The sequence below is a fragment of the Gymnoscopelus braueri genome (genome assembly GCF_963280865.1).
Source record: "Gymnoscopelus braueri genome assembly, chromosome: 7".
NCBI classification, from domain to species: Eukaryota; Metazoa; Chordata; class Actinopteri; order Myctophiformes; family Myctophidae; genus Gymnoscopelus; species Gymnoscopelus braueri.
Window position 1 is genome coordinate 52,692,248 of NC_137608.1, and position 26,949 is coordinate 52,719,196.

The 26,949-nt window shown below is 40.4% G+C and overlaps 2 protein-coding genes and 1 long non-coding RNA gene across 4 annotated transcripts; 2 read left to right on the forward strand and 1 right to left on the reverse strand.

Moving 5' to 3' along the window:
• The first annotated feature begins 835 nt into the window (after nt 1-835).
• Nucleotides 836-2,907, forward strand: LOC308088007. Its single transcript, XR_013933399.1, has 2 exons — nt 836-917; nt 952-2,907. It is a non-coding gene; the product is annotated as an uncharacterized lncRNA (long non-coding RNA).
• A 5,956-nt stretch (nt 2,908-8,863) lies between these two features.
• On the forward strand, nt 8,864-12,778 carry star (steroidogenic acute regulatory protein; the record flags this gene model as incomplete). Its single annotated transcript, XM_080434006.1, has 7 exons — nt 8,864-8,927; nt 9,452-9,559; nt 10,168-10,301; nt 10,732-10,890; nt 11,394-11,578; nt 12,199-12,292; nt 12,511-12,778. The coding sequence occupies 7 exons, from the start codon at nt 8,864-8,866 to the stop codon at nt 12,637-12,639; spliced, it is 873 nt and encodes a 290-aa protein (XP_080290132.1). The 3' UTR covers nt 12,640-12,778.
• Nucleotides 12,779-15,645: 2,867 nt separating this feature from the next.
• Nucleotides 15,646-25,224, reverse strand: LOC308088837 (H-2 class II histocompatibility antigen, E-S beta chain-like). Of its 2 annotated transcripts, XM_080433427.1 has the most exons (9): nt 25,180-25,224; nt 24,188-24,271; nt 23,497-23,751; nt 22,206-22,478; nt 20,189-20,402; nt 19,268-19,335; nt 18,702-18,815; nt 17,660-17,712; nt 15,646-15,781 (listed from the first exon to the last, which is right to left on the reverse strand). In XM_080433427.1, exons 2-8 carry the CDS (start codon nt 24,252-24,254, stop codon nt 17,675-17,677), a joined length of 1,029 nt encoding a protein of 342 aa, XP_080289553.1. In that variant the 5' UTR covers nt 24,255-24,271; nt 25,180-25,224; the 3' UTR covers nt 15,646-15,781; nt 17,660-17,674. The 2 variants fall into 2 exon arrangements, with proteins under 2 accessions (XP_080289553.1, XP_080289552.1); XM_080433426.1 differs by lacking the exon at nt 25,180-25,224 and having other exon boundaries at nt 24,188-24,420.
• Nucleotides 25,225-26,949: the final 1,725 nt, after the last annotated feature.

The following is a 26,949-nucleotide window of genomic DNA, read 5'->3' on the forward strand; positions in this document are numbered from 1 at the left end:
GAGGTGAAAAGGGTGACAACATGTTGTTTTTTTTTGGGTCAGGTGTCACACTATTGCCCTATTTGGATTCAAAACGGCTATTGTAGCTGAAAAGCTACAAGTTTGCGTCTGAATAATGCAAAAACAGAATTATTTGTTTGCATTTTTTCTCCCCCATATATTTTCATAATAAAAAAGTGCGTATCGTATCGAAATCGTATCGAAGTTGTGAGCCAAATATCGTATCGTATCGTTTGGTGAAATTAGTGTATCGGCACACCCCTAAGGATCACGACTGATCCATTTTATAATACCATTCTCTCTAAGTATGAGCCTGTAGACATATCACATTGCTTAACCCATTAATACCTGGAACGCATCTGTGTCACTTTAGATGTCTTTGGCTATTCAAAAATAGCAGATATACAAGTTCATAGCGCGGCACCGAGTGCCGCGCTATGAACTTGTAGATCTGCTATTTTTGAAAAATCGTGAAAAAAATTTTTTTAGATTCTTTTCCAAAAACTGTTAGGATTTAGATTTTTTTAAAGAATCGCCTCAGGTCTTAATGGGTTAAGGGACACACACACACACACACACACACACACACACACACACACACATAGAATTGTGATAATTGTGCTGTTTTTTTCATTGCATGGACAAATCTGATTATGGACCTCTGTGTTCCTGGCCCCTGCATCTGCATACCTCATTCTCACCGACGTTGACCAGTCATTTCTGTACCGTTCGTTCTGCACGGCAACGCGTCACACACCCTCCGCCTTCTTCCACCTCACTTCATCTGGGAGTTATGGAACCCTGATTGAGACGCTGGTACAGAAATCCCTTCAGTTTCAGGTTCGGTGCTAAAGTGTGTCGCGTAAAGCCAGAGAACTATTCCACAATCTTTCAAATCTCTGAACGCTATACATAGAGTCTGGAACTACACCTCCTTAATGCTATACATAGAGTCTGGAACTACACCTCCTTAATGCTATACATAGAGTCTGGAACTACACCTCCTTAATGCTATATAGAGTCTGGAACTACACCTCCTTAATGCTATATAGAGTCTGGAACTACACCTCCTTAATGCTATACATAGAGTCTGGAACTACACCTCCTTAATGCTATATAGAGTCTGGAACTACACCTCCTTAATGCTATATAGAGTCTGGAACTACACCTCCTTAATGCTATACATAGAGTCTGGAACTACACCTCCTTAATGCTATACATAGAGTCTGGAACTACACCTCCTTAATATTATACATAGAGTCTGGAACTACACCTCCTTAATGCTATACATAGAGTCTGGAACTACACCTCCTTAATGCTATACATAGAGTCTGGAACTACACCTCCTTAATATTATACATAGAGTCTGGAACTACACCTCCTTAATGCTATACATAGAGTCTGGAACTACACCTCCTTAATGCTATACATAGAGTCTGGAACTACACCTCCTTAATGCTATACATAGAGTCTGGAACTACACCTCCTTAATGCTATACATAGAGTCTGGAACTACACCTCCTTAATGCTATACATAGAGTCTGGAACTACTGCGAGAACGGACGCTGTCATTCTGTTTGTCATTTCCGTTCTCGAAAACATATTTTAAAACATATTTTTGAATTCCCATTTCTGATAAGCAGCAAGTTATAGACATATGCCTCGACTCTTTAGATTTACAGTGGGACGGTCAGGACACGTTTTACGCGACTGCAACAGACGAAACGGAAGTGGTGGGGAGAGAGAGGCGGGACATGTCCGCTTCACTCCTGGATGGTTTCCCAGAGCTTCCTTTGCACAGACTTTGTATGACAGACAGACTGACAGACAGACGAACAGATAGACAGACAGACGAACAGACAGACAGACAGACAGACAGACAGACAGACAGACAGACAGACAGACAGACAGACAGACAGACGGACAGACTGTATGACGGAAGCGTTTGAACATTGTGGGAGGCAACAGTCTGGTCTGTATACGCTCCCCCTAGTGGAGAGGAGAGGAGCAACGTGTGCACTCAGCTCAGCTCAGCTAGAAAACTAGAAAAAGGACACAGAAAAAAAAAGAATTGCACAATATAAAATGTCATGCTGTTTCTTTGCCAAATGATTTCTCTTTTCTTTTTTTTTACTTTAAATATGTTTGACCTCTGACCTTTAAGGCACATCACTGTATCAAACTATTGTCACACGGACGCTTTTCTTTTTTTTCTTCTTTTTTTTAACATTTTTTGGACATGCGTCTGACATGGATTGATCAGTTTGGAACACATTCTTCCTCACGTTCTTTATTTCCAGCTCCATAATATTGCTGCATATCAGTTGTTGCCGGGCGGAAACCTGGGATCTCCGTATTTCAACCTTTTTTATGTTTTTTCTTTGGTAAATGAATGCCCTTATACTTCATCATACAAGGCTGTCGCACACAAAACTAGTGAAAATACCAGATCTACAAGATCACAACGCGACGTGACTCGCGACACGCGGTGAACTTGTAAAGAGGCTATTTTCACTGTTTTAAAGCGTTTTTTTAAATAATGATAAAATACAAGGTTTTTCCACCCGACAAGCAACGATATCTGTTGTTGTCTGGAGCCCCGGGCCCCAACGGTTCAAAACTTCTGATACTTAGCTATGCGACTGGATCAGATTTGGATGTTAGGGTAGTTCAAAACCCCCCCAAAAAAATGGATTGGGGTCATTTTATGCTCCTAGAGTTATTTCAAACATTATGTCATTAAGAAATATTAAGTCTGATTAGTCAAATAATATATTTAACACCCAAAGTCCAAATCTGCTCCAGTAGGATAGGAATACAACGTTTAGAACTGTTGGGGCGCCAGGCTTTATCAAGCTGCAACCTTTAACCTGTTCTAGTGAATAAAATGTTATTCTGACCAACCTGTATGGACCACTGTGTTAATATAACACAACACTGTGTTAATATAACACAACACTGTGTTAATATAACACAACACTGCTTTAATACAACATAACTGACACAACACTATGTTAATACAGCACAACTGACACAACACTGTTAATATAACACAACACTGCTTTAATACAACATAACTGACACAACACTGTGTTAATATAACATAACTGACACAACACTGTGTTAATATAACACAACTGACACAACACTGTGTTAATACAACATAACTGACACAACACTGTGTTAATACAACATAACTGACACAACACTGTGTTAATACAACATAACTGACACAACACTGTGTTAATACAACATAACTGACACAACACTGTGTTAATACAACATAACTGACACAACACTGTGTTAATACAACATAACTGACACAACACTGTGTTAATACAACATAACTGACACAACACTGTGTTAATACAACATAACTGACACAACACTGTGTTAATACAACATAACTGACACAACACTGTGTTAATACAACATAACTGACACAACACTGTGTTAATACAACATAACTGACACAACACTGTGTTAATATAACATAACTGACACAACACTGTGTTAATACAACATAACTGACACAACACTGTGTTAATACAACATAACTGACACAACACTGTGTTAATATAACATAACTGACACAACACTGTGTTAATACAACATAACTGACACAACTGTGCTGGTTGTATTTTGTCTCCCTGCTCTCCTATTAAGAAATGCAGAATCCTGTGGTAGGGTAGGACCTCTACTGGATGGCGAGAGGTACTGCATGAAGCTCAAAACGCATTCTGATACTAAAATGGCTTTTTTTCAGAGAGACGAATCAGGAGAAAATCGACTTTGTTATCAACCTTCCTCTGTCCCAGCAGCAACACACTGTCACCAGATCTAGCACGAGTAATCATAGGACGTCCACTTAGGAGACCATGTGTACCGTTTGGCCTCTTGTGGCTCTTCCTAAATTAACCCATTAAGACCTGGAACACATCTGTGTCATTTTTTGATTTGAGCTAAAAAGCATTATTTTACACTTTGGCTATTCAAAAATAGCAGATCTACAAGCTCATAGAGCGGCACCGAGTGCCGCGCTATGAGCTTGTAGATCTGCTATTTTTGAAAAATCGTGAACATTTGTGCAAATATTTGAATATATTATTTTAAAGCAAACATTTGTAACTCAAATCTTTGCTTCTGGGGGTCCCTGGATCAAAATATTTTGAGATGGGGGTCCGCGGCCAAATACATTTTGGGGGTCCTTGACATGAAACGGTTTGAGAACCACTGACATAGTAACATAAGTTTAATCAAAAAAAGGATTTAGGAGACATTTTGTAGAATCGACCTCAGGTCTTAATCGGTTCAGCATCTTTGCTTTGTAACATGTAATTTTCATATGGTCCCATCCCTAAATCACACACAGAGGGAACTTTTCCTATAGTACAGCAGCACAGCCAATCAATGTCTAATGCTTCTGTAAGACAGATTTTTTTTTTTCATTGTGAAGAAATTCTCTCTGGTCCATACAGTATACTGTAATGTAATAGTTAGGCTACATTACACTATGTAATGTAAGAAAAAAAAAGTTTCCATATTTTTTTTTAATGTTATGTCCCCATAGCCTAGGGGGAAAATGTTACATCCCTATAATAGCCTAGGGGGGAAACCCTAACCCTATAGCCTAGGGGGAAAGGGGATGCAACAGGGAGTGAAACAGAAAATGAAATACTTAACAAAATCATATACACACGGAGCAACTCAGGGAAATAAACATAATAGTCCTGAAGCTAAGCTTTGAGTTTTAAACACTAACCTAACAAACACAAAATAAAGTTACAACAACATCCTACTTATTCTCTACTCTAATTTAAGCTAACAAAAATATGACTTCATACAAAAAGCTGGCTTCCATGGATATAACAAAATGACTTAAGGACTCAAACAACAGTAACTTAAATACTAATACAAAGAACTGGAATGTTTTTGACACATTTTACAACACAAATCTTGTACGGAGTGAGGTCACTGGCACAACATATTTTCAGATAGAAGACTGTGTGTCCCAATACATCATCATTTGGGGGTCCTTGTCCTTGACATGAAAATGTTTGAGAACCACTGCTCTAAAACAACACTAGAACAATACAGTTTGACTGACCTGCCCTATAGTCGCTTATTTTGAGCTGGTTACCTGTTTCTCTCGCAGAAACTGGCAACACTGATCTGCCATCTGCCATCCTGTCAGAGTGAGGAGGGGTCACAGGTCAAGGTCACTGCAATCTTTCTACAGGATTTATGAATTTGTCCTCTTTTTTTGGGCGCCGTACACACAGTGTCCTGCTCTGTGTTTCTGTTGACGTTCAGCTGATGTTTGACGTACGCCTCACGTTGTTTCTCAGAGCAATATTGTCCTTTAGATAGTGTGGGCTTTTATTGGAACCAGAGCACAAGGCTGTCTAAACATGGCCGCTGCCTTCATGCACTAAACATGTGATGAACAGAATGATGAAGCAATAACCTATAACCAGTGGTGGAAAGTAACTAAGTACATGTACTTAAGTACTGTACTTGGGTAAAATTTTGAGTTACTTTTTACTTTACTAGAGTATTTCCAATTTTCAATACTTTTACTTCTACTCCATTACATCTCAGAGGCAAATATTGTACTTTTACTATACATTAACCACTTTAGCCCTATTTTATACATGCTGTTTGAACATGCTGTAGCAGTTCTATAAGCTTACAACGCGTTGTGACCTTGTAGATCTGCTATTTTCAAATATTTTTGTCTCAGAAGAGAAGATTGATGTGGAAACATTTTCCATATTTTTCAAATATTTTCCAGAATAGCAGATCTACAAGAGAAGTGCTGCAAGCTTGTAGCAAAAATACCCATGTGACATGTGGCACCTTCCTCCAGAGTTTAATATATTAAATACATCTGAAGCACTCTGACAGTAACTACATTAGATATAATCATGCCTACATTTTGTGGAGGAAACAAAGAACAAAATAAATGTAGTTAATTGGATTATTAATGTGTTATCAGAAGGGGGGGGTGTGCACATTGCGGGTGTTGTGTACAACTCCTAAATAGTTATAATTCTAAAGAAAGAATACAAATAAAAACATGCACTATTATAGAGGCATTTTAAAGAAACTACCTATGATACCATGTCTGTTTTGTTTTTTAATTCTTTATTTAGCCAGGGTAGTAACTGAGCACATGTGCTCATTTTCAGCGCACGCACGCACGCACGCACGCACGCACGCACGCACGCACGCACGCACGCACGCACGCACGCACGCACGCACGCACGCACGCACGCACGCACGCACGCACGCACGCACGCACGCACGCACGCACGCACGCACGCACGCACGCACGCACGCACGCACGCACGCACGCACGCACGCACGCACGCACGCACGCACGCACGCACGCACGCACGCACGCACGCACGCACGCACGCACGCACGCACGCACGCACGCACGCACGCACGCACACACACACACACACACACACACACACACACACACACACACACACACACACACACACACACACACACACACACACACACACACACACACACACACACACACACACACACACACACACACACACACACACACACACACACACACACACCTGTGCCCAGATGGTCATGATGTCTTGCTCAGGGACACATTTTGTCAATCCAGTGACCTTCTGAACACCAGATGGTCTCTCTACTCTATACCCACTAACTCAGGGGGTCTTCAGGCCAAGGACCCCTTAGCTAAGAGAGAGACGGAGCAGGGACCCCCCCCCCCCCCCCACCCACTACATATTGTATAAGATGGTGTTGCAGATTAAAAACGTTCATAGATTTCATAGATCAGCTTCGTGTTGTGTTTGTTTGTGTGTTTGTTTACACGTGATCTTTTCTATTAATATGTTGGATTCAGGTTGATGTGTATTTTCAGACATTTAACCACTTGAACCATCGATAGTTTACTTAGTATACTTGGTCTGCTCGTTTATCCCTCTACACCAAACCTCTTCGCTGGAAAATAGCTGATCTGCAAGCTCACAACGCGTCGAAGCACAGATTCAGCTTGTAGATTCAGGCTATTTTGGGCTCTAATGTTCCCTTCAGAATAGGGATGCTAATGGTTCAATTGGTTCATGTAAAAACAGGTGAAATGCATTTAATCTCTAGTAATGCATCTCTAGGTATTTCTGTACCATTTAGTTGTCCATCTAGGGGGCGGGGCCACAAACTGACCCCTGACTCCTACAGCAATGTTAATGTTTAACTACATGAGTTGACCGGAGTGCACCAGGCCTCTGTACCAGGCCCCCTCCTGTTTTCCCTCTGCACTCAATATCTTGGTGATACAAGTTACACAATGTGTTGCCATGGCGACGCGTTGTGAGGGCAGAGGTCCGCTGTTTTATGCTATTTTAAAGATGGTATAAGTGATATTTGTTTTTGTTAACGTATAGCGGTGTACAAAGTACTACATTTCATAAATAAAAGTGAAATTATCAATACGGCAATGTAGAAACACTCTGTTACAAGTAAAAGTCCGGTAATCAAAACTTACTTGAGTAAAAGTATTGGTATCAAAATATACTTAAAGTACCAAAAGTAAAAGTACTCATTATGCAGAATTTCCTGTTACACAGGGTATCATTATGTATAAAATGTAGTATTTTAGTTTTTGTTTTTAAATAGCAGATCTTCAAGCTCACAACGCGGCGCGTTGTGAGCTTAATTCTGCTATTTTCAAAAAGCCAAAGTTTAAACAGGGCTTAAGTAGTTAAGGTATGTTTTGTAATAATAATTCAAATCTACAAAGTAACTAGTAACTAAAGTTTTCAAATAATTGTAGTGGAATAAAAAGTATGATATTTGCCTTTTTTTAGTGGAGTAAAGGTATTGAAAAATGAAAATGAAAAAAAAAACTCCAGTAAAGTAAAAAAAAAACAAATCCTCCAAAAGTGTACTTAAGTACAGTAGAGTAAATGTGCTTACTTTACACCACTGTTAACATATAAGTGTACTAGTTTGGGTCGTATAGAAGCCCTGCTGTAGAGTCATAATGTGATGCTCTCAGTCTCATTCCAGGAGGAGGAATGTGAAGGCAGCGGATGTTGTGTGAATCACTTCAGTCCGGGGTCTCACCTTTGACCTCTGCGGGCCTGACTATCTCTCTCTAACCACACACTGCTTACAGTTTTTTTTGTCCTGTGTGTGTGTGTGTGTGTGTGTGTGTGTGTGTGTGTGTGTGTGTGTGTGTGTATGTGTATGTGTATGTGTATGTGTGTGTGTGTGTGTACTTGTATAACTATACCACGTGCATTTTTCAGAGCATGTTTTAATTGTGTTCTAGCTTTGCACCACTGGAACCAACATTAAGTCCCTATTTATCGGTATCACAATGAAAACCTGTTTTTATAGTTGTTAAGGAACTTACAACCCCCCCCCTTATAAGGACCCCTGGGGGTCCCCGGACCACACTTTGAGAACCACTGATACTAAAACACGCTCGTCATGTCCGGCCGTCAGCCTTGGCCAGCGGTGGCTCCATGTGGCCCTGATGCTGTGTTTATCTGTGATGATAATGACAGATAGATAGATAAACACCATGGCCTTGTGGACACGCAGCCCTTATATACAGAGCCACTGACCACTGAGCACACACATAACACACAACACACACCCTCTCTAACGCTCCGCTCATCATCAGATCATCCTGCTTTCAACCCACTTATACATTTATTTCATCATCATCTGTTCTCTCAGTCTTTATACCTTCATCAACTTCTGATTTAGTTTCTTCAGTTTCTTCCCGAAAGAAAGAAAGAAAGAAAGAAAGAAAGAAAGAAAGCTTCTGAACCTCCATCCTCACTGAGACAGAACCATGCTGCCTGCTACCTTCAAACTGTGTGCTGGTATCTCCTACAGACACACGAGGAACATGACGGGTGAGTGAATGGGGAGATGGAATCATCCTGGCTTTTTAGAAACATGTTTAATGTATTTGTATGTATCGTTGCGGTCGGGCAAAAATAAAACTCATATCTCCAAAACTGTTACTGTACTTTTCAGGATTCAAATACAAAAAGTAGGGAAAAAATAGCAGATTTACAAGCTAGCTATTTTGAAACTTTTTGTGTGACACTGTAGTATGAATAAGTAGTTTAAAAGTCACCAAAGTGACTGTTTGAAGTCACTGCAGGATGCTTGAACAACACTGAACTGAACACAATAACAACAACCTTTTTGTGTTAGTTATTTGCTCACTTGTTGAGTGTGTGAAGCTACAGACATTTAATCTATATGTGCTACAACACAGGCCAACATGTTGTTTTGCCTTATGGGGTTTGGACTTGTGTTTGAATGCTAGTATTCTTTTATATCTACTATTATTCTTCATATCCACATACTATATATCCCCAGGTTTGTGTTTACATGAACTATTATTCTTCATATCCACATATAACCCCAGGTTTGCAGAAGAACGCCATGGCAGCCATCCACCATGAGCTCAACAAGATAGCAGGTCCAGGACCCAGCAACTGGATCAGACAAGTCCGTCGAAGGAGCTCCCTTCTCAGTGAGTCTCTCTCTCCACCATATTAGATATGAATACAATATGATAGTGTCTGTACAATACTACACAAACCTGCTGTTGAGGAATCACACATAGACTCAACTTGGTATAGTTGATACCACTGTATACGCTGTTGAAACTGAAAGAAATATGACGTGATGTGAAGAAGTCTGTACATTTCTACCTCTGGGATGTTGTTTATCAGGCAGGGGGTCACCAGCTAAATTAGTTAATGTAGCATCACAATCATTTTAACCACTTCATCCATTTATATTGCTGGCATTCAAAAACAGCAGATGTACAAGCTCGTACATCTGCTGTTTTTGAACATTAAGTTTAAAAGATATATACCGAAATTGTTGAATCATTTAATTATTTTAACCCATTAAGACTTGAGGACGATTCTACAAATGCCCTCTAAATCAGTAGTTCTCAAACCTTTACATAATTCATAATTATTCAACATTTTCCACTTTCAATACATATCAATTTGGGGGTCCTTCCTTGACATGAAAACGTGTGAGAGCCAGTACAGTAGGGCACAAACAGGAACAGTCACAGACATTTAACTGTCAGTCTCTTATATGTTGTATTCTCTGTTGTGTCTGAAGGCTCTCGCGTCCCAGAGGAGCTGCAGGGCTACAGTGAGGAGGAGATGTCCTACATGAAGCAAGGAGAGAACGCCCTGCAGAAGGCTGTGAGCATCCTCAGTGAACAGGACGGATGGACCATAGAGGTGGAGGCTGTGAGTAATAACCACATCATTGCCTAACTCAATTTTTGGTCAAATTCACATTTTAGCTCTACTCTCCTAACACTGCTGCATCATTGTGCCTTATTGCCTATGTCCTAAGCCAATCAGAATGCTTGTTACACTCCGAAATGACTTAAGCAGAAAGAGCATTTCTGCCTAAGCAATAACTTAGGCAGAAATGATTTTGAATGTAATTGTGATAGGCTGAGAACATTGGCAATAAGGCAGGATGAATCAGCAGTGTTAGGAGAGTAGAGTTAAACAGATATACATAAAAAGGTAGATAACATTTTTTTAAGACATCTAGGTGACTTAGGCAGAAAGTGTTTTTTTTTTTGTTTTGTTTCCCCTGAAAACCGTAAAAATATGAGTTAATCAATTATGCTATGAAGCTAATGATATGCAACCCCACCACCACCAGGCCAACGGGGATAAGGTTCTCAGTAAAGTCCTGCCTGACGTGGGGAAGGTGTTCAGACTGGAGGTGGTCCTGGACCAGCCTTCACACAGGCTGTATGGAGAGCTGGTGGAGAACATGGAGCAGATGGGAGACTGGAACCCCAGGGTCAAACAAGTCAAGGTGACAAACATTTAGAACTGTCACTGAAAAATAATAATACATGTTCAAGCATTTATTACTAACACACACACGAACACAACATGTCTGTCTGTCTGTCTGTCTGTCTAGAGTTACTACAGGGGGTCCGCAAAATCTTTGTGTGATATTATTTATTTATTTTCTTTACATTACTTGAACCCTAGCGTCCCTTTTCTGCTGGGGAGAACTTTAGCCAAAAATAGCCGATCTACAAGCTCACAACGCCTCGCGCTGCGAGGCGTTGTGAGCTTGTAGATCGGCTATTTTTGGCAAAGAGTTATAGGTGTAGAGGGAAAAAAGAGCAGCAAACGTTTATCTGAAACACCATTTTATACAATATAGAGTAGGGGGTCCCTGCTTCATCTCTCTCTCAGCTAGGGGGTCCTTGGCCTGAAAACGTTGAAGACCCCTGATCTATCTATCTACAGTATCTATCTATCTAATAGTAATAATCTTAATCTTGACATCTCCTCTGGTGTCTCCAGATCCTCCAGAAGATCGGTCGGGAGACCATGGTGACTCACGAGGTGTCTGCAGAGACCCCCGGCAACGTGGTGGGGCCGCGAGACTTTGTGAGCGTCCGCTGTGCCAAGCGCCGAGGCTCCACCTGCTTCCTGGCGGGCATGTCCACCCAGCACCCTGAGATGCCCCAGCAGAGGGGCGTGGTCAGGTAGGTGTCACCACCACCGGAGTCCCTCAGGCCTATAGCATTGGTTCTCAAAGTGGGGTCCCCCAGGGGTCCTTGGGGCGGGGGGAGGGGTACCAGGGCTCCCCAGCTAAATTAGTTCCAATTAGTGACCAAATTAGCGTCACAGTCATTTTAACCACTTTAACCCTATGGTATACTTTGGCTATTCAAAAAATAGCAGATCTACAAGCTCATAGTGTGGCACCGAGCTATTTGAAAGATAGTGAAAATTGGTGCATTTGTTTAACTCAAATATTTGCGTCTGGGGGTCCGCAGCCAAATACGTATCATTTTGTGGGGTCCTTCACATGAAAAGGTTTGAGAACCACTTACTCTATAGTCTATAGTGTCATTTTTGTCCTTTCATTTTTTAAGCTTTCGCTGAAAATGCGAAGGTTTTCCCCACAACACTATATGCTGGGGTTTTGTCTGTCTGTCTGTCTGTCTGTCTGTCTGTCTGTCTGTCTGTCTGTCTGTCTGTCTGTCTGTCTGGCTGTCTGTCTGTCTGTCTGTCTGTCTGTCTGTCTGTCTGTCTGTCTGTCTGTCTGGCTGGCTGGCTGGCTCAATAGAAACTGATGAACACTGACCATTGTGTTTTGCAGGGCGGAGAATGGTCCTACCTGTATAGTTCTGAAGCCCTCTGCTGATGACCCCAATAAGACTCAATTCACCTGGTTACTGAGCCTGGATCTAAAGGTATGTACTTAACAGCTTAACTTTTTACTCCTGTCATGGGAAATGAAATCTATGGGCTATTTTCATTTAAAAAAATGTATTGAAAGAAAATCGATCATATTGTTTGTGTAGAAATCGATACTTTTTCATGATCGGTTAAATAGATTATTTTCAATGAACTGTTGTCAAACATCCAAGTTGATCAGACATGGTCTTATTGTTGTGTGTCTCTCCTCCAGGGCTGGATCCCCAAGGCCATCATAAACAAGGTGCTGTCCCAGACCCAGGTGGACTTTGCCAACCACCTCAGACAGAGGATGATGGACAGTAATGTTTCTAGTCTGAACATGGCTCAGATAGCCTGCTGACACTCTACTACTACAGTGGTTCTCAACCTTGACCCCCAAAATAATCATATTTGAACTGGGGACACCCCAAAATAATCATATTCATATTTGAACTGGGGACCCCCCCAAAATAATCATATTTGAACTGGGGACCACCCAAAATAATCATATTTGAACTGGGGACACCCCAAAATAATCATATTTGAACTGGGGACACCCCAAAATAATCATATTTGAACTGGGGACCCCCCACCCTGGCAAACACTTGGAATTATAGGAGTTGAGGCATTTAGTTTGACTCGGTTCCACAGATACATATTGTGAAAATTGTAGATTGACTATTTTCACAATATTTTCTCTCTCGGCTATTTAGACAATTTGGCCAATGTTTATAGGATTAGGATAGTTTGTTGATTACTTTTGATGCAGTAATGGTGATTTTATTTGATCATTTTAGAGGTATCAAAAAGGTCTTAAAAGTCCCTAAATTGTAGATTGTATGTGCAGATACCATGTACTGTATACACTTACACAGTATGTTGGTTTGTTTACTGCTGAGTGAGTTGTGCAAGTAGAGGAGGAAGTCATTGGCATAAAGGCTAAATTGGGGAGAAAAAGGGGTATAAATGTGTAAAGCAAAAGAAAAACAAAAAAAACAATAACTGTTTCCCACACAATCTGATGTTGTCCCTGTAACGTCATTGTTCATTTGAATGTATTTATTGTAAGATTATGTCCTTATTATTATTATTATTATTATTATAATTATTGTTATTAATATTATTATTATTGTTATTATTATTATACTGTGTGGAAGCCAAATGAATAAAAGATTGACACGTCATTGACTTTATGGTGATTTATGTTGCCCCCCCCCACACTGTTTGTAAAGCAGGATATTGAATAGTTCAGTTCATTGCTCATACTGCACATACTGTACATACTGTATCTCATACTGTACATACTGTATCTCATATCTCCAACATGTTCAGAATGGTCATAAAAACAAAACATTAAAGTAGCAGATCTACAAGCTCAAAACGCATCGGGTCGCGCCACGTTTCGAGCTTGTAGATCTGCTACTTTAGATGCTTTAGTGTGACGCTGTAGTTATGATCAAGTAGGGCATTCATTCATGAAATAACAAAAAAAGTTAAACTATGGAGATAAGAGGTTTCTGCCCGACAGCAACAATATGCAAGTGCCCTCGCCAAATTTTTGGCGTGGTCTTTTTGTGGGGGTCCCTCGTGCCATTTCACACCACACATGTAGTAGATTGGATGTCTTATGATAATGGAGGAAGATGTTCCTCCATAACTTGGCCTCTCCTCTGCCTCCTGCATCAAACCACACACATGTTCACTTTAAGATGAGGGCAAAGGAACTCATTTCATTTGACAGCAATACGTTCTCATTACCATGTACAAATGAACATAATTAACATTTCTCTATGTAGCCTATTGGCCATCATTCCCATTTTCATTCTTCAATACTAATGATCAAATAAAACATATAAGGCAGGTGAAGATCTTTTTTGTTTGTTTGTAATAAGGTAGAATAAAATGTCTGTCAAATTATAATATTCAAAATAAAGTGCTATGGGTCAGAAATTTAACATAGCTTGCCTTAAAATTGCCAAGTATACAATACTTGCATAACTACAGGGCTGGACTAATTTGGCCCAGACCGGCTCACCACAACCGGTGTGCAGATACTCTACCACCCCACTCCGCCGAGGCACATACAGACACACATGCCTTAAATACCACCACTTTTACTGAAAAGCATCCCATGTTCTGGAGTTCTGGAGCCTTGAGTAAAATAAATGATAACTACACGCGACCCCTACATAACTACACAACGCATACATATGATAGTTAGCCTACAGTACTCAGAGTGTGTTGCTTCATTAACATGTTGATGAAGCAAAATACATCAAGACACCCATGTAAATGTGTCTCTCTTCTGTCATGAGCCTTTCACATTGAAATGATCCCTGTGTGTGTGTGTGTGTGTGTGTGTGTGTGTGTGTGTGTGTGTGTGTGTGTGTGTGTGTGTGTGCGTGTGTGTGCGTGTGTGTGCGCGTGTGTGCGTTGGAGGTTGGGATTAGCGCGGGAGAATGGTTCGGTTGGAATTTGTGTATTTAACCCTGCAAGAGGCCAGAAGAAGACAGGAGATGAGAGGTGTTAAAATGATATAATTCAATTCAAAGGAGCTTTATTGGCATGAGAAAACATACGTTTACATTACATTACCAAAGTAGTAAGTGTCAACATATTGCAGCCCCTAGAAGGTAGCAGAGTACAGAGTGACGTCCTGACTCTGAGTGATTCTCATATTTAAGGGGGTTCTGAACAGGCAGACAGATCAGTTTATTTAGCGAAGCAAAGTCAAAAAACACAATATGAGGCCACACAGGGCCGTGACACATGTCATCAGTGTTTCCCATTCATTTCCTAGACTGTGGTGGCCCACCGTTGTCTAATTTGGGTGGACCCATCACCCCAGATCACCCTAGAAGGTCTAGTTCCACCCATAACCCCGGACCAGCCTATATAGGGTTCAGGTCCACCCATAACCCCGGACCACCCTAGAGGGTCCAGGTCCACCCATCACAGGGAAACAGTGATGTCATAATGATCTTAACACATTCATTATCACACATTATAAATGATTACATAATAAATGACTTATGGTCAATTATAAAATAATAAAACCAAACCAAACCAAACCAAACATGGCTGACTGACTTCCATTCAGATGGACAGAAATATTAATGTTAGGAAGAACTCTGATTGTGTGTGTGATCATTTATTTAATGTTTCAATATAGTGTAGAACTGAACTATTATAACCCTAAACCCTGACCTCTAACCTCACAGAAACTATGTTTATAATTCTATCCTTAACCTCACCTCAAAACCACGTAGAACTGGACGAAACACAGGGAAAAGACAGAGTCTGCACACTAATTATCGTTAGCCTTGGCTAGCTAATTAGCATTTTTAATTGTGTAAAGGACACGTTTGTGAAAAAGGTTGATGATGTCATCATTTTGCTGCTGTTTTTAGTATTTAAAAGCTGAATGGACACACATGTATTTACTCCTCTCCACCAGGGAGCAGCGATGACTCTCTGCTTCTCTGAAAACACACCCAGGTGTTCTGTGAAAAGACAATAAACCAATCACCAATCGGAATCAGAATGTATTAACTGTGTGAACATGTTAACACTTTAGAATAGCCTTCCTTTATAATAGTAAATTAATCATTCCCAAATTATTGGTTATTGTGTTATTTATTACTTGTTAAATATGTGTTAATGGTTAAAGATTTAATGGTTATTTATAAAACTATGCTATAAATAGTTAATAGATCATGAACAAGTTATTAGTAAACTACTTAAAAACCTAACCTCCCAGCACCCTCCCTGCAACTACAGTACCTATCAAAGTAGAAACAACTCAGTCCATTCAAACAACATTTGACCAATACTTTGTCAATAGTGTATCTTAGTAGGAAAGGCAGCTCAGTTGGTAGAACACTCTCCTTTGGACCACAAGGTTCTGTCTTTGATCCTGATAGTGATGGAATGATCAGTGTTTTCAATGTCCTGAATCATTGGTTCAGTTCACTGAAATGTTGTGTTCAATGTACTGAATCATTGGGTACAGTTCACTGAAATGTTGTGTTCAATGTAAAGAATCATTGGGTACAGTTCACTGAAATGTTGTGTTCAATGTACTGAATCATTGGTACAGTTCACTGAAATGTTGTGTTCAATGTACTGAATCATTGGGTACAGTTCACTGAAATCTTGTGTTCAATGTAAAGAATCATTTGGGTACAGTTCACTGAAATGTTGTGTTCAATGTACTGAATCATTGGTACAGTTCACTGAAATGTTGTGTTCAATGTACTGAATCATTGGGTACAGTTCACTGAAATGTTGTGTTCAATGTACTGAATCATTGGGTACAGTTCACTGAAATATTGTGTTCAAATGATTGGTTCAGAGTTTGGCTTTATTGTGTCGTCTCTTCACTTCCTGAATGAATCACTTGAACGTCCTCTCAGGCTATTGGATCTAAACTCCTGCGTCATGTAAAACATGTTTTTATTTGATTGATGATGAATGGTCCAAACTACAAAGTTCACCAAGAGCGCCCCCCCCCCCCCCCCCCCCCCTTCTGGCCAAATTCTCATCAGTGTTGTCTGATACAACAAATCATTTGTAGACACACTAGAGGTCCGGGTGCCCGCCTGCTAGCCGCGCACGGGGCTCTAGCGAGGACGCGCTTATTTTGGGGTACCAAAATCGTGGGATAAAAATGTCCCAAAAAAAAAGTAAAAAATAAATAAATACAAAAATACAAAAATAAAATACATGGGGGACCCCCTGGGAGTGTTGGGACCCCCGCAGACCCCCGTGAAACATCGCGGACTCCTTCGGCTGGGTTTTTTTTTGTCATGAAGGTGGTTGCTTGTTTCTGGCGCACATCTGGCAACACTGACCTGTCTGCTTTTCTTTTCCCAACGTGGCAACCCAGATGCCGAGTCGTGTGTTGTTGTTGTGTGGAGATTACAAAAGCGGCCGCGTGGTGTTGGTTGTCTTTGGGATGTACATGGCACGTGAATGACGGACATATTACCGTGAGTGTGGTGTGATAGAGACATGACTAAAGTGAAAGCAACGGCGCGGGTTGAAGCGAAGTGGTCGCGTGTGTTGTTGTTGTGGGGAGATTTCAATAGCGGCGGTTGCTCGTGCGCGCGCATCCAGGCAGACACACAGTCACCCACAATTGTCAGGCAAATTGTGCTCGCGCATCCAGGCAGACACACAGCCACCCACAATTGTCAGCCAAATTGTCGCATGCGCATGCGCAGGTTCACACGATCGGGATGGTTTACCAGGCTAGTTGTTTCACTTCTTACACAAGCACGTTGTTTTGAGTATGTTTTCTAGTTTTATACACTTTTATACATTAAAACTGTATGAATGTATATGTAAAAAAGTTTAGTAAAAAGAAAGAGGAAGTTAACCTGGGTGTCTAGAGTCTAAAGATCCTCATTGGTTGTCGGCACCAGAATACGACCTGATAGAAGAAGAAGAAAGACAGTTAAAACAGAATAAATCCTATGTACTGTATTGTGTGTATTTCTCTATAAAATGCATAAATGTACACACAACACAATAACACAACAACAAAACAACATTAGGGTTCAGTCATCAGGGTCACATATGACAACATAGACACACTTTGACCTCTAACTAGGTCGTCTAAACTGGTCTAAACCGGTTAAAGGGATATTTCACTTTCAAAAAAACTTTTGATAATTTTATCGTCTACTCAGGCTTTTGTGAGCCCCCCAGACAGTTTTTAAGTTGCTTGATTCAGTATTTAGATATTTGATATTCATTTTATCAGACACGCCCCCTTCCTATACAAACCCATTATAACTTCAAACTCCATTTTAACCTGTTAGATTTATCAAAAACACCCGTCCTTGGTTTTGCTGACTCACCCTGCCCTCCTTATACGTGAGGGGGACATGTTTTTTCAATTGCTTTTTTCATTTATTTAATAGAATATTTGTATTGTATTTAATTGTTTTAATTTTGCTAAAAATAAATGAAAAAAGTAATTGAAAAAACACGGCCCCCTCACGTATTAGGGGGGCGGTATGAGTCACCAGAACCAAGGACGGGTGTTTTTGATAAATCTAACAGGTTAAAATGGAGTTTGAAGTTACAATGGGTTTGTCTAGGAAGGGGGCGTGTCTGATAAAATAAATATAAAAAATCTAAATACTGAATCAAGCAACTTAAAAACTGTCTGGGGGGCTCACATAAGCCTGAGTAGACGATAAAATGACCTAAAGTTTTTTGGAAAGTGAAATATCCCTTTAAGGTTCTAAACCAATATAAACCAGTTTAGGTTGTGGCTTTACATGTTTGTTTGTTTGTTTGTTTGCATTTCTGTGAGGGTTCCACATGTCATGTGATCCTCTGTTGACCTGACCTCATTTCTTCCACTGGTAGTAGATTAATTAATGAAACATGTTAATTAAACATGCTAATCACCTCGTTTCTTCCACTGGAAGTAGATGAATCCAGACAGGAACAAGACCAGACCCAGAACCAGACCTGATGCTCCCATGGCCACCTTGTTCTTCACTGGCTCTGGCATGGAGTCATCTGACAATACAAATATTAAATTATATTATATTATATTATATTATATTATATTATATTATATTATATTATATTATATTATATTATATTATATTATATTATAAATTCTATAAATGTCTTTGTGCCTGCAGCCATTAGTAAATAAAGATGATGTACCTCATCTAGACAAGACACTTAAGCTCTAAGTAGGTGAGGCTCCTGTCATGACCTTCTTATTAGAATGGTAACTTTTTTAGGATGTTTTAATGTATTTGTATTGATTTTTATTTCTGGTGTCTGTATTATTAATGTGTCTTGTTTTTAATTGGATTGCTGTGTTTCCTTTCTGCAAAACAAATGTACTTTCAGTTTCAAAAAGAGAAGAATCCTTGAACCCTTAAAACAGAGTGTAGTATAACACATTAAAGTAGATTACAGTCGATTACAGTAGAGTACAGTAGATTACAGTAACTGACCCCAGTCCATCTTGATAGGCGCGGTCAGGCTGGGATGTTCCACCATGCAGGTGATCTTCTCTCCTGATCTGTAACATGCACACACACACACACACACACACACACACACACACACACACACACACACACACACACACACACACACACACACACACACACACACACACACACACACACACAACCACACACACGTTTTTCTGCTGATGATCCTCTTCAAAAAGCACAGCATGTTTTCTATCTAATGAAGATGATCAGTACCTACGCACAGGTGCAGAGGGGGGGGGGGGGGGGGGCACCACGGTGCAGAGGGGGCACCCAAAATGAAATCATCATAATAACTAAACGATGAACTATTATATTTAAATGTAAGATTAAAAACACAACTACAATTAGGCACCATAGCATATTAGCATTAGACCGTTATAGGCAATAAGATAAGCTTATACTGATATTTTCTCTGCCTAAAATAATCATGACGTGTGTGTGTCCTCAAGTTGAATGTGTGTCCATGTGGATCTGCTCAGAGCTGAAGCGGCCCCGACGCGGCCCCCACGTTATAGCGTATTCCTGTGTGTGTATTCATGTATAGCACACTCGCTCGCGGGTCTCTGTGTGCGTTTGTCATGCTTGCACGACCACGAGCTTGCTGCGTAGTTGTGTCTGGAGTAGACTGGTGATAAACACAGGACTCGGGAGGAATCGTGTGTGTGTGTGTGTGTGTGTGTGTGTGTGTGTGTGTGTGTGTGTGTGTGTGTGTGTGTGTGTGTGTGTGTGTGTGTGTGTGTGTGTGACTTAATATTAGCCTACCAATTAATGGGCAATTTTCAGCAAGTGAGCAACACTGGTTTTATTTTCAAAGAATATATGTATAGGTGTCTATTAGGTGTGTATTTCTATGTATAGTGTCTGTTAGGTGTGTACCTGGGTGTGTACTCCAGGTAGGAGTGGTACTGGTAGTACCAGTCTCCATCAGACAGATCGGCATAGGAGAGACCAGAGGTCAAAGGTTCTTGACCTATCCACCAGGTCACCAGGATCACTTTAGGATAGAAGTCGTAGCTGCTGCACCTCAGCATGTGAGTGTGTTCACCACGACGAGGGGGAGTCTCTGACTTCAGTCTCACTTTGGGCTCCACTGGATAAATAAGATTATTATTATTATTATTATTATTATTATTATTATTATTATTATTATTATTATTATTATTATTGTTATTATTATTATTATTATTATTATATAACCGTCATAGGAAAATGTCATTATCATTAATAATTGTACATTGTACAATTGTACCAAATGAGATCCAAATGATCCAGAAAGCTGCAACACACTTGGTCTTCAACCAGCTAAAATGTTCACGTTTCCCGGCATTGGCTCCCAGTTGCTGCCCTCAAAGAGTACAAAACACTGATGTTGGCCTACAAAGCAACCAAACGTATGACACCCCCACATCTTCAAACCTGATCCAACCCTACAACCCCTCACCCTCCACACGTCCTAGACTCTTCTCTCTTCTGGCTCTCAAACTGTGGAACAAATTCCCCATTGCAGTCAGAACTGCAGACTCACTCCTAATCTTCCACAGTAATCTGAAGACTCTCCTCTTCAGACTCCACCAGCCTGTAGCACTAGACCTAGCCTTGATGACTTTACAGTCTTATGTAAAGGTTAAAGTGTATTTTAGATATCATGTTATGTAGACAGATGCCAGGTTCGTTGTAGACCTGGCATCCTATAGTTTGTATAGTTTCAATGTACATATTATTAATTTGTTTGATATTATACTGTTTAGACCAGTGGTTCTCAAACAATGTCAAGGACCCCCAAAATGATATGTATTTGGCCGTGGACCCCCATCGTAAAATATTTTGTTCCAAGGACCCCCCAGAAGCAAATATTTGAGTTACAAATGTAGCAGATACAAGCTCATAGCGTGGCACTCGGTGCTTGTATCTGCTATTTTTTAATAGCCAAAATATAAAAGGTTAAAGTGGTTTAAATTATTGTGATGCTATATTAACACATTTTGCTGGGGACCCCCTGGAATCCCCCCAAGGACCCCTGGGGGTCCCCGGACCCCACTTTGAAAACCAATGGTTTAAACTGATGATAGGTTCTTGGTTTACCTATGATCCTAGATGACTATTTCTATGCATTTAATGTATTACCTTGTGTTTTCCTTGCTTACTGTAAATCACTCTGGATTAAGAGCGTCTGATAAATGCATACATTGTAAATTGTAACTGTAAATGTCAGTGTTTGGCCACCAGATGGCACCAGAGTACTATAGATTCTACAATAGTCTACAGTTTTCTACAATGTAGAATGCATTTATATAATATAATTTAAACATATTAAATAATTCACAGTTACACAGTGCTTTACATAAACAACAATAAACCAAGCAATATCATTGTATGAAAATGATATTGCTTAACATACAAACAAAACAATACACATAATCCTGTAAAATATTGTGATTAAAAACATACAAAACAAACTAGTAAAGACAATAATTAAATATAAAATCAGGTGGTGAAATGAAGTGTATAGAGATGTGTTTTAGCCTGCATGGTTCTTTTTAAAGATAATTTAAAAACATTAATCCTGCTGTCTTTGTTTTAGGCAGGTCATTATATGTACAGTAGGTGAAAACACTCTGAAATAGATCTATATGTTTTATTTATACTCGGTGTACGATGGTGACACCACATGCTGTGAGCTTGTAGATCTGCTATTTCCACTGTGTAACAGCGTGTTAGGATACAGTATAAATCATAAGAGGATCTGAAATGTTTCTCAGCAGATAAAGAAATATGTAATAATTATTATATGATCAATATTAACACCATTAATCATCTCTGAATAGAATCGTGTGATTTCATGTTATAGATTATGAGGTGATGAGTGTTGAGTGCTGCTCTGAGATCAGCTCACCTCTCTTGTTCAGAACAGTGCGGTAGTAGAGCTCAATGTTGGGTTTGCAGATTCCCTCTCGGTCTGCTCTCATCACACGCAGTACTGTAGGATCTTTATTCCAGCGCTCTGCGTTCTTCACACCAAACTCAGTGTATCCAACAAACTGATCTACTCTACTGTCCCACCTGAGGAACTCATCACCATCGAAATTCCATGTGTATATGTACTGTATGTCCTTCAGCTCACTGGAGTTAAACACACAGCGGGAAGCCTGATAGAACACATATCCATCTGGAAATAGACAATTCAAAATGTCATTAATGTTCAGTTTTATTATCATCTGTATAATATCAACACTAGGCTAACTGCCCCCTATCGGCCCAATATGTACTACATAAAGTCTAAAATAGGTTCAGGATGTGAAATCTGACATTAAAATGTTTTACGTTTTTTTCTCTGTGCAGCAAAAAACAAGGACTCTGTCTGTCTGTCTGTCTGTCTGTCTGTCTGTCTGTCCAGCTGCTGGAATCTAATGTTGACCGGGCATAAACTGTCCCCCCCCCCCGCCCCTGTGTTGCGGACCACGCGTGCGCGACGCATGCGCGAATGTTTTGTATTAATTAATTAATTAATTAACCGACAATAAAACAACATTAACAACACACTCTACCATCCTTCAGTGGTGGAAGAAGTACTCAAATGTTTTACTTAAGCTAAAGTGTCTGTCTGTCTGTCTGTCTGTCTGTCTGTCTGTCTGTCTGTCTGTCTGTCTGTCTGTCTGTCTGTCTGTCTGTGTGTGTGTCTGTCTGTGTGTCTGTCTGTGTGTCTGTCTGTGTGTCTGTCTGTGTGTCTGTGTGTCTGTCTGTGTGTCTGTCTGTGTGTCTGTCTGTCTGTCTGTCTGTCTGTCTGTCTGTCTGTCTGTCTGTCTGTCTGTCTGTCTGTCTGTCTGTCAGACCCCATCATGTATTTCCAGGATAACAGACACTTGCAGAAAGGTTGTTATTTTGAGAGAGAAATGCCTCACAATATGAATACATTCTGATATGTTTTATTTTGATGGTAACTGTTGTATAATCGTATTATCTTGGATTTTGACATGATTCATGTCTTCATATTGAAAATCCAAATAAATAAATAAAGGTGTGTGTGTGTGTGTGTGTGTGTGTGTGTGTGTGTGTGTGTGTGTGTGTGTGTGTGTGTGTGTGTGTGTGTGTGTGTGTGTGTCCGCGTGTGCGTGCGTGCGTGCGTGCGTGCGTGTCTGTATTCAACCATTTTAGTTAATAATATTGTGTTAACAGTATTCATGTACCTTTCACTGGTGGTTTCTTCAAGGCAGTGCGAATGGTGTTCAGCTGGTCTTTGCAGAACTCCTGCTGACCCAAAGCATATCCATAAGCTCCTGGGAAGGTGATTGGATCTACAAACGGAGGCTGAGGCTCCACCACCTTCCCTTTGTTGTAGTCTGCATACACCAACACTTCACCATCCAGTGCATACATCCACTCTTTATATGAGTCTTTAACTGTGTCTGAACAGCCAAGGACTAGAATGTCCTCATGGAACACTGGAAATAAAACAAAGATGAAATTAAATTCAACAACAAACTTCTTCACAGTGACAATAACACATAATCATCATGTTAAACAATCATGTTTGGTTCTTATATGAAGTGAAAGGTTGGATATTAAAAGTAGCTTCCTGTCAAATGTCAGGTAGTAAAAGGAGGGTGTGTGTGTGTGTGTGTGTGTGTGTGTGTGTGTGTGTGTGTGTGTGTGTGTGTGTGTGTGTGTGTGTGTGTGTCTGTGTGTGTCTGTGTGTGTGTGTGTGTGTGTGTGTGTGTGTGTGTGTGTGTGTGTGTGTGTGTGTCTGTGCGTGTGTGAGTGCGTACGTGCGTGCGCATGTCATTTGTTTGTATTGTGCATTGTTCATATTTGGTTTTACATAATAACAGTAGATATAAATGTATATATTATATAATAACATAAATATAATGTACTTACTTCCTGGGATCGCTTTGACATGAAGTACAGAGGAGAGAATGAGGAGGGTGGCTGTAATCTTCATCATCACTGATCAAAACTGAACTGAATTTAATAGATGAGAATAAACAGATCAGAATAAACGGATGCGAATAAACGGATGAGAATAAACGGATGAGAATAAACAGATCAGAATAAACAGATCAGAATAAACAGATGAGAATAAACAGATCAGAATAAACAGATGTTTACTGAAAGAGAAGTTCTGGAGTCTGAAAGAGAATGAAGGAGGACTCGTTCTGTAGTTCAGAAGAATCAGCCAATCAGATTAAAGATATGATGTTACATCATCTGTCTCCAGAAAGACGACAGTCTGGATTATTACATATAATCATGTATGGTATATAGCTGCTGCTTATGCACCTTGTCTAACCTCATGTACATACTGTACCTTATGCACCTTATGTCTCCTCATGTGTATACTGTACCTTATGCACCTTATATCTCCTCATGTACATACTGTACCTTATGCAAATTATGTCTAACATCATGTACATACTGTAACTTATGCACCTTATATCTCCTCATGTACATACTGTACCTTATGCACATGATGTCTAACATCATGTACATACTGTACCTTATGCACCTTATGTCTCCTCATGTACATACTGTACCTTATGCACCTTATGTCTCCTCATGTACATACTGTACCTTATGCACCTTATATCTAACCTCGTGTACATACAGTACCTTATGCACCTTATGTCTCCTCATGTACATACTGTACCTTATGCACCTTATGTCTAATCTCATGTACATGCTGTACCTTATGCACCCGGTGTCTCCTCATGTACATACGGTACCTTATGCACCTTATGTCTCCTCATGTACAGTACAGTATGTAAATATCTTTGTTAAATTCATCTTTTATTCTCCCTGCCCCCGGTCTTCTTTTCTTTCTCTGAAAATAACTAAAACGATGGAGCTACACAAAAAATAATGTCACCCACTTCTTTACACCTTTAACCTGTGATGTGACAATAAAGATGATTCTGATTCTGTTGAAGAGAAACACAAGAAAGAAAGAAAGTAAAATGTTGTAATTAATTTAACGCTTTCAGATGAGACATGATGGGAGGCTAAAGGTTAAAGTTAATCACTTCAGATTGAAGTGATTACAGATTATTTAAGATATGAATAAAATAAATAATGTTTCCCAGTTGCTGTTGGAGGGTAATGGGTGGGGGGTTCCAATCCACACCAAACTTTACACAAACACTGTTCAGGTCTGGTAAGAGAATAGTCTCACCAAATAAACTGAATGTCACACATATGGTTCTACCTCAGTGTTACACAGTGTTTAACACTTCATATGGACACAACTCAGAGACCATTGGATTGGAAGGCTGTGCAGTAAAAGTCTATTTAGTCTATTCATTTACTTTTAATCATTTATAAGCTAAGGTGTTCTACATTCTCACACAAAGGAGTCACATTTGACCTCCTAACTCAACCACATCTTCTTGGTCAAAGGTCAAAGGTGACATCTTGGAGCATCAGAGTGGTTAAAGGTAGCCTGGGATCAAATACCATTTTCAGGTTTCTGGTCCGGTCTGGAGTGGAAATAACTTTACGTCATCAGGCGGCCGGAACCCACGACCGGAACCTCCAGCGCTGTGCGCCTCCAACATGATTCCCCTCAACCCGATCGCCAGAGGAAACGTTGTCATTGAACTGTCGCCACGTAAGGGACGAGTGAGCTAAAGCGAACGAGTTACCGTCCCGAACGTTGCGACGTTCCCTTGAGCCTACTCAGCGCCGTTTGAGTTATGTACCGATAGGCACAGAATCGTTAATTTCGGGTTTTTCCGGGTTGCAACTGGTTACGCCCACCGTGGGACTCACCGTACATATGCACGGAATTTCGGGTTTTCTAGGCAACTATGCACGGAATGACGTGCACTGGGTCCGTGCAATGTATACTAAAAAGGCTGGAGATCAGGCTGTTCCCCTAGTTTAAAACTTGTTTAGTTTGGTATGATCGTTTAGTTTCTTTTGGTATAATTATGGTTTGGTATGTAAACCATAATTTTAGGTTTTAGGTTTGGTAACTCGTAGCGCGACTAACGAGACTAAACAAACTGATTCACATTATGTGGGGAACAAAAACAATGTGACACCAAGCGGAACCAACCACCGGAACACTTTTGTTTGTTTTTTCCTTTTTTCTAAACCGGATCACATGGCTCAGTTTTAGAATGAATACCAGGCTTTCCTCCAACCTGCTCATCAGAAGCAGTTAGGGGTTCAGTGCCTTGCTCAAGGTGTGTGTGTGTGTGTGTGTGCGTGTGTGTGTGCGTGTGCGTGTGCGTGTGCGTGTGTGTGTGTGTGTGCGTGTGTGTGTGTGTGTGGTTGAACTCACCACCGAAGCTTCTGACTGGAAACTCAAACTTGAAGTTCACTTCCTGATTCACCCAGCAGCCAATCACAATTATTATTTTATTAAACATCACCAGTTACTAGAGAGACATGTTGACGTCAACAACCTGACAGACTGTGTGTGTGTGTGTGTGTGTGTGTGTGTGTGTGTGTGTGTGTGTGTGTGTGTGTGTGTGTGTGTGTGTGTGTGTGTGTGTGTGTGTGTGTGTGTGTGTGTGTGTGTGTGTGTGTGTGTGGGTGGTGTGTGTGTGTGTGTGTGTGTGTGTGTGTGTGTGTGTGTGTGTGTGTGTGTGTGTGTGTGTGTGTGTGTGTGTGTGTGTTGAGCTGGACAAACCGGTCTG

Excerpts from the sequence above, each read along its gene's own strand:
- LOC308088837 (XM_080433427.1), bottom strand. The coding sequence starts at position 24,254 with ATGATGAAGATTACAGCCACCCTCCTCATTCTCTCCTCTGTACTTCAT. Across the intron at positions 20,403-22,205 it reads CACTGTTCTGAACAAGAGAG|TGGAGCCCAAAGTGAGACTG; the intron begins GTGAGCTGATCT and ends TTATTTATCCAG. Across the intron at positions 17,713-18,701 it reads CTTCCAGTGGAAGAAACGAG|GTCGTATTCTGGTGCCGACA; the intron begins GTGATTAGCATG and ends TTCTTCTATCAG.